An 8748-nucleotide genomic window follows, 5' to 3' on the forward strand; every position below is an offset into this window, starting at 1 on the left:
GAGGTGCTCATCACTTCCCAGACAGGGCGGTGGCCGGGCAGAGGTGCTCATCACTTCCCAGATGGGTGGCAGCCGGGCAGAGGCGCTCATCACTTGCCAGACTGGGCGGCAGCCAAGCAGAGGCCGCACCTCACTTGCCAGACGGGGCGGTGTCTGGGGCAGAGGCGCTCCTCACTTCCCAGATGGGATAGTGGCTGGGGCAGAGGCGCTCATCACTTCCCAGACAGGGCAGTGGTCGGGCAGAGGGGGCAGCAGCTAGGCAGAGGCACTCCTCACATCCCAGTCAGCTGGGCGGCCAGGCAGAGGAACTCCTCATTTCCCAGACAGGGCAGCAGCCAGGCAGATGGGCGCCTCACTTCCCAGAGGGGCCTTCTCACAAAATTTTTTTGTAGCTTCATGATTTGTTGTTTTCCACCAGTGAACCTTGACATTTTAGATGTATATCATTCAAAAAGTATCTTTCAGAAAATGTACACATTACAAGCAACTAGGTTTCTGTTTGTTTTTTGTTTTTTTTGAGTCGGGGACTGTCGCCCAGGGTGGAGTGCAGTGGCGCGATCTGGGCTCACTGCAACCTCCGCCTCCCGGGTTCAAGTGATTCTCCTGTCTCAGCCTTCTGAGTAGCTGGGATTACAGGCACATGCCACCACGCCTGGCTAATTTTTTGTATTTTAGTAGAGACAGGGTTTCACCGCGTTGCGTAGGCTACTCTCGAACTCCTGAGCTCAGGCAATCTGCTAGCCTTAGCTTCCCAAAGTGCTAGAATTACAGGTGTGAGCCACTGCACCCAGCCGCTTTATTTATTTATTTATTTATTTATTTATTTAGGTAGAGCATTTTTAACCTTTTAAGTAGTAACACACCAAAGACAAATGAGAACCACTTATTTAGTACCGGTGTAGTCAGCTTAAGTTACCAACCTAGTGATAAGAACTCCTAAGTAAAATGCTCCTGCATAATTTAAATATTTATGGTGAACAAATGCTGAGTATCTGGTATTGCAATCAGCTCTGTTATAGTGACGTGAGGGATGTAGAAGCAAATCAAGAATAAAATTAATTCTTTCCTTAAAACAGTCTATAGGCCAGGTGTATTAGCTCATGCCTGTAATCACAGCACTTTGGCAGGCCAACACTGGAGGAGTATTTAAAATGAAATAATTGCCTGACCTTTAAAACCACTTGGTATAGTTGGAAGAGCAGCAATTATGCCTCTTTTACAGATAAGGAATCTAAGAATCAGAAAGGCAAAGTAACCTGCCTCTCTACATTGCTGTCAACCAGGACTGTGTTTAATTTTCAGACCCTTAAATCCAGGGCTCTTTCTACTACACTGTACTATTCCCCAACATCACTAAAAAAAGGCCATTCTCGCTATGACGTATGGCATGTCATTCTCACCTTTCCATGCCTCATCACAAATTCTGTCTCCCCCAACTCCACCCTGTGAATTCCCTTCACAAACAGTAGATCTCTCTCATCTGCAGTTTTGCTTTTCAAGGTTTCAGTTACCCATGGTCAACTACAGTCTGGAAATATCACCTACAATAAGATATCTTGAGAGAGAAAGAGAGACCACTTCATATAACTTTTATTATAGTATATTGTTATATTTGTTCTATCTTATTAATAGCTATTGTATTAACACAATATGGAATGTATCTGCCACAGAAAAAGAGGGACTACTGTATGCAAACTCAGTCCTCCACTGGGATTTCACTTCCTCTTACAGCTCTCCTAGATTATTCCAGTTCACACTGTAAAAGTGATTATACATCATACCCAACTAAATCAGAGTCGAGGAGTTGAGGGAAAACTCATTCGGGGTGAATAGCACAGTTTTACCTAGCAGCTGCTGAAACAACCTGCTGTGACTATCAAAATAGTTGTTTGCCAGTTCCCAAATGCTTCTCTAGTGCCAATGAAGGTTCTTGCAAAGCAATACGTAACATTGTTCTTTCTAATAAAATCCCCAACCTTCTCTTTGTTCCTCAGACCACCCCAATCTGTATGTATACCCCAAGTTGCAATTTTGTTATTCCCAAACAAAATGTTTAATTTACAGCTTTGTCTCTTTATTTTATTTTGTCTTCAACAACTCACTCTTGATTCCTTCCCCAAACACCCTCCAAACTTGGCACTTTAGAATTTAATTAAGCTGCCAGCATAGATTAGTTTGGCTAGTGGCCAACCTAACTAATGCCTTAAGAACAGTAACTGTGACTTCCAAAACTTTTATTTACCTCACTGTCTTTACATACATTAGAAAGGGGTTGTCCAAAAAATATTTTTATTAAATGTTATGTTAATGGTTCAAATGTTTCCTTAATGGCAGTACCTTGAGTCACCAAGGCCTCTCTAATGAATGCCTTCTATTCACACACCAGATACCACCTCTAGTCATTTAATTTGCTGCAGTGGCTGCCATATTCTATCCCTGTCCTTTCCTGAAGTGACCTATTGTCTCTCTTCCTTATTTCTGGGACTAGCAGGGACTCTCTTTCTCCTTGGGGTATCTATGAGTTAGACAGTTCTCATGCATTCCTATTTCTTGCAGTACCAGTTGTTAATTACTCTAATGTATCACATTGTCACTGCTCATTTTACAGTTGGATGGTGTATTAGTCTGTTCTCATGCTGCTATAAAGAACTCCCCGAGACTGGGTAATTATAAAGGAAAGAGGTTTAATTGACTCACATTTCCACAGCAGGGGGAGGCCTCAGGAAACTTACAATCGTGGCAGAAGGGTAAGCAAACATGTCCTTCTCCTCATGGCACCAGAAAGGGGAAATGCCAAGCAAAAGGGGGAAAGGTCCCTTATAAAATCATCAGATCTTGTGAGAACTTGTTCACTATCACAAGAACAGCATAAGAGTAACTGCCCCTGTGCTTAAATTACCTCCCACCTGGTCCCTCCCACAACACGTGCAGATGATGGGAATGACAATTCAAGGTGAGATTTGGGTAGGGACACAGAGCCAAATCCTATCAGACAGAATCTAAGAATGCCTTATTGGTTTAAGAGACATATACTTTAGAAAGCTGAGCTTCAACACAAATCCTCAAACTCTTCCAAAAAACTGAAGAGGAGGGAACCCTTCAAACTCATTTTACGGAGCCTGCATTAGCCTGATACCAAAGCCAAAGACACTACAAGAAAACTACAGAGCAATGTCCCTGATGAATACTGATGCAAAAATCCTCAACAAAATACTAGCAAACAGAATTCAACAGCATATTAAAAGGATTACAGATCATGACCAATTAGGATTTATTCCTGGACTGTGAGGATGGTTCAATATATGAAAATTAATCAATGCAATCAACACATTTACAGAATGTTGGGGGTAAAAGAAACATGATCATCTCAACTGATGCAGAAAAAGCTTTCGACAAAATTCCACAACCCTTCATGATAAAAACACTCAATAAAGGAGGAATTGAAATAAACTACCTCAACATATTAAAAGGCCAGGCGCGGTGGCTCAAGCCTGTAATCCCAGCACTTTGGGAGGCTGAGACGGGCGGATCACGAGGTCAGGAGTTCGAGACCATCCTGGCTAACACGGTGAAACCCCGTCTCTACTAAAAAATACAAAAAGCTAGCCGGGCGAGGTGGCTGGTGCCTGTAGTCCCAGCTACTCAGGAGGCTGAGGCAGGAGAATGGCGTAAACCCGGGAGGCGGAGCTTGCAGTGAGCTGAGACCCAGCCACTGCACTCCAGCCTGGGTGATAGAGCGAGACTCCGTCTCAAAAAAAAAAAAAAAAACATATTAAAGGCCATTGTTCCATGGTAGCAGTTCTATGCAAATCCACCCCCAAATTCCAAGAAAGCTGAGAGGCTGGCAAATCCATTTTTTTAGAAAAAAACATTTAATAGGGACATAAGAACAGAAGCCATCTCTGTGTCTCTGTCTTGGGCAGAGAAAAGATGGTGGATCTATGGGCCATAAATCCCCCGACCTAGAGGTTTATATACCAGAGTGAAAGGGTGATTCAGAAGGGATTGTAGGACAACTGAAGGAAGATAACATCAAGGTTGTTTTGACCTAAGGTCAGGATTTATGGTAAGTACATACTCTTATACAAGGAACCACAGATAAATTGGAAATCTTAGAGGGTTTCCTGGAACTGGGGTTAGTCAGAAGTCAACAAGGCAGATTAGCAACCCAGATGGAGTTATTTTGGCCTCCAGAGCCGTATATGAAAAGCCCGGCGCTAATGTCTTACTAAGTGGTGAAAAGCTGAAAACTCTTCCTCTAAGATCAGGAATAAGACAAGGATATTTGCTTTTGCCATTTCTATTCAACATAGTACTGGAAGTCCTCGCCAGAACAATTGGGCAAGAAAAAGAAAAGACATCCATATTGGAAAGAAAGGAGTAAAATTACCTCTGTTCACAAACAACATGACCTTACATGTAGAAAACCCTAAAGATTCCATAAACTGTTAGAATAAATGAATTCAGCAAAGATGCAGGATACAAAATTAACATGCAAAATGAGTTACATTTTTATACACTAATAATGAGAAGGTTGGAAAAGACGTTAAGAAAAGAATTCCATTTACAACAGCATCAAAAGGAAGAAAATGCTTAGGAATAAACTAAGAAGACAAATTTGAAAACTGCAAAACACTAATGAAAGAAATTAGACACAAATAAATGGAAATACATCCATCATTGTACATTGGAAAACTGATGTTCAGTTTGATAATGCAATCCTTATCAAAATCCCAATGGCATCTTTCACAGAAATAGAAAGTCCATTCTAAAATTTATATGGAATGTCAAGGGACCCCAAATTGCCAAAACAATATTTAAAAAGAACAACAAAGTTGGAGATCTCACATTCCTGATTTCAAAACTTATTCTTACATAAGCCACAGTAATCAAAACAGTGTGGTAATAGCATAAAGACAGAGACATATAGACCAATGGAATACAACAGAGCTCCAATAATAAATCCTGGTATATATGATCCTTTTTTTTTTTTTTTTTTTTGAGACATGGTCTCACTCTGTTGCCTAGGCTGGAGTGCAGTGGCACAATCACAGCTTGCTGCAGCCTCAACCTCCCAGGCTCAGGTGATTCTCCCATCTTGGCCTCCCAAGGTGTTAGGATTATAGGTGTGAGCCACTGCACCCAACCCTGTGAATCTTCTTTAGTAGGATATGTGTTCAAGTCTTTTGCCTGTATTTTAATCAGGCTATTTGTCTTCTTATTGTTGAGTTTTAAGAGTTATTTTGTATATTTTGGGTAACAGTCCTTTATTAGATATTTCTTTTGCAAATATTTTCTCCCAGTGTGTAGTCTATCTTATTCTCTTGACTTTCTTCACTTTAAAATCAGGTTGTTTTTTGTTATTGAATGGTAGGATTTCCTTATGTATTCTGGATATTGGCCCCTTATAGGATATATGATTTGCAAATATTTTCACCTATTTTATAGGCCTTTTCACTCTGTTGTGTTCTTTGATAAACAGAAGTCTTAAATTTCAAATGTACCACTCTGGTACAGAATGTTATTAGTGCAAGAGGCTTGGGGAAAAGCAGAAAGGGTACATAAGAACACTGTTCTTTTTGCTAAATTTTGCTATGAACCTAAAATTGCTTTAAAAAAATTAATTGGGCCAAGGACTTGAATAACATTTCTCTAAGGAAAATGCATAAATGCCCCACAAGCATATTTTTAAAATGTGCAACATCATTAAATCATTAGAGAAATGCAAATCAAAACCAAAGGGACATATCACCTCACACTCATCTGATGGCTACTTTCATTTTAAAAAAGAAAGAAAAGAATAGAATGTGTTGGCAAAGATGTAGAATAAGGTGAACCGTTGTGCACTGTTGCTGAGAAAGTAAAATGATGTAGCCCCCATCAAAAACAGTATGGCAGTTCTTTAAATAATCAAAAATAAAACTACCACACAATCCAGCAATTCCACTTCTGGGTATATATTCAAAAGGATTAAAGCAGGGTCTTGAAGAGGTATATGCACACCTATATTCATGACAACACTATTCAAAACGGTCAAGAGGTAGAAGTCAAGAGGTAGAAGCAACACAAATATCCATCAATGGATGAATAAACAAACTTTGGTATATACATACAAAGTAATATTATTGTCTTAAAAAGGAAATTCTGCAGCCAGGTGCAGTGGCTCATGCCTGTAATCCCAGCACTTTGTGAGGCTGAGGTGGGAGGATCGCTTGAGTCCAGGAGTTCAATATTGGCCGGGGCAACATGGAGAAACCCGCCTCTACCAAAAATACAAAACAATTAGCCAGGCATGGTGACCTGCGTTTGTAATGCCAACTACTTGGGAGGTTGAAGTGAGAGGATCACCTGAGCCCAGAAAGTAGAGGCTGCAGTGAGCAGTGATCTTGCCACTGCACTCCAGCCTGGGTGGCAAAGTGAGACCCTGTCTCAAAAAAAAAAAGGAAATTCTAACATATGCCACAACATGGATGTATTTGAAGACATTATGATAATTGAAATAAGCCAATCACAAAAAAACAAATACTGATCGTATCAGAGAAGCCAAATTTACAAAAAGAGAAAGTGAAATGGTGGTTCCAGGGACTGGGGGAAGGAAGGAATGGAGAGTTAATAGGTACAGAGTTTCAGTTTTGCAAGATTAAAAAGTTCTGGATATTCGATGGTGTATAAGTTTAGTCTAAAGTTATCCCTTTAGATATTTTAAGTTCGGCCTAGGAGTTCTCGGTATATAGTGAACTATAACCTAACTGAATGTGTAAACAAGCTGTAACCTACGCTTGAACCAATCACTGAGTCTCAGCCAACCAAAGACGGCCAAGTGTTCAAACCATGTTCAAATAGGGCAAAAGCCAGGCTGTAACCAATCAACTGTTTCTGTACCTCACTTCCATTTTCTGTACATCACTTTACTTTCTCTTTCTCTCTCCATAAATTTTCTCCCACCAAGAGGCAGCACTGGTCACTCTGAACCTATTCTGGTTCCAGGACCTGCCCAATTCACAAATCATTCTCTGCTTAAACTCTGTTAGATTTAATGTGTCTAAAGCTTTTCTTTTAACAGTGCACAACCATGTGAATAACTTAACACTACTGAACTGTACACTTAAAAATAGTTAAGATGGTAAATTTTATGTTGCCTGTACTTTACCACAATTTTTTTAAAAAAAAGCTTAATTAACTTGCCAAAATAATTTCAAAATTCAATTCCAAAAATATAAATGCTAGGCACCAAGATTCTTGGTGCATCAGAACTATCTTCATCCTTCCTTTTCCAGAACAAGTTCTAGGCACCAAGATTCTTAGCACATCAGAACTATCTTCATCTTTCCTTTTCCAGAACAAGTTCCAGCTGCCTAGACAGGCTGAAAGTCTGGGGCAATTTCGGTGATCAAATGGCCAAACTAGAGCAGACAATGGCTTCCACGTAGATGAAGCTAAGGATTTTAAATTCAAAAATTTCTGCCCATTGGCTACTACGTAATAACTTAAAACATTCATACCGACTTAGGAAGCTTTTATGTTCAGCAACTTCCTCAATAATACTCAGAAAGACCTGTTGCATTCTGCGGACAGGAAATAGTGCCGTCAGGGAGCTTACAGCCTAGCATAGGACGGTAAATATAAACATATAACGCGGCACCCCACAGAAGAAAAGCATTAGGTCGCTGATTCCACTCGTGTGTACGTCACAGTGATCAACTGATTCATTTCCACCACGTTTCTTTTCACTTCAAGATGCCAAATTAAGGCTGCGGCTGTTTGCATGCGCCCGCTGGGGATCCTAGGCGCACAGAGGGGAGCCGCAAGTCTTCTGGGCCTGGGCCCTCCTACACCCGCTAGGAGGGGAGGGAGCGCCTCTCCCGACTCCCAGAGGAGGGCGCCAGTCCTCCGGTCCCCGGAGAAAGAGGGCAGGGAGCTCAGCCCTCTTTCTCCTGTGAGTCCCGGGAGATGGCCGCTGTCCCTCTGAAGCCGGAAGTCGGCTTCTAAAGGCCGACCATTGGGGACGAGCGGCTGGGAGGCACTGGAGAGGGGACAACGTACCCATTCGGATGTGCACGCTGGCGGAGGCCACGCTGCTGCCATAGTTGAAGTCGTCCTCGATCGAGGAGCAAGGGTACCGGGAGTCGGGGTCAGCCATGACGGCAACACCACCCCTACCTGCCCAGGCCGAGCAACCGCAACCGCCTCCTATCCACTTCCGTGAAGAAGAGCCCAGCCCCAACAAGTCGAGCGGCATCGGCGGGCGAACCCGGAGCGAGTCGATTTTCTCGCCTCAAAAATTCCAGCTGGGCGGAGAAAGCGGGAATGGCTCCGAGTTAGGATGCAGGAGAAAATGGTTTACATTCCCGGCGTCATCTGAAGTGAAACTTTTCTCAGATTGTTCTCAACAAACTTTTTAAGTCCTCTCACCTGGAGAGTCGCTAGTGGTAGAACCCAAGTCCCAGTCACCCATCCACTCAACAAATACACATCTCATTCATCCACTCTTTCAATAATCACACCGAGGATGCGTTTTTACTATTATTTTAAAATAATAATATATATATTTGTTGGGCACTTCCTATAAACTAGGCTTTCTGAATGAAGTAATATTTAATCCTGAAAGGCAAGTAGGGGCCAACCAGAGAAAGAGCAGTAATGTAGGCTGGTCCTCAAGTGACCAACCTCTGCAAAGAGGGAGATGGTGAAGCTCAGCTGGTGTAGGGGACAGGTGGCAAAGAATGAGGCTGGAGAGATAGAGATAAG

General features: G+C 42.0%; 1 protein-coding gene across 2 annotated transcripts in view; it reads right to left on the reverse strand.

The window, feature by feature from the left end:
• TMBIM4 (transmembrane BAX inhibitor motif containing 4) overlaps nt 1-8255 on the reverse strand; it is a 32902-nt gene extending 24647 nt beyond the window's left edge. Inside the window, exon 1 of one of the 2 annotated variants that reach the window (XM_011929254.1) lies at nt 8044-8255. In XM_011929254.1, the coding sequence (XP_011784644.1) occupies nt 8044-8239 (196 nt within the window). In that variant the 5' untranslated portion in view covers nt 8240-8255. The remainder of the gene's footprint in view (nt 1-8043) is intronic. The other variant, XM_011929255.1, reaches the window with a different exon arrangement.
• Nucleotides 8256-8748: the final 493 nt, after the last annotated feature.

This window comes from Colobus angolensis, unplaced genomic scaffold (assembly GCF_000951035.1).
Source record: "Colobus angolensis palliatus isolate OR3802 unplaced genomic scaffold, Cang.pa_1.0 Scaffold80, whole genome shotgun sequence".
Lineage (NCBI taxonomy): Eukaryota > Metazoa > Chordata > Mammalia > Primates > Cercopithecidae > Colobus > Colobus angolensis.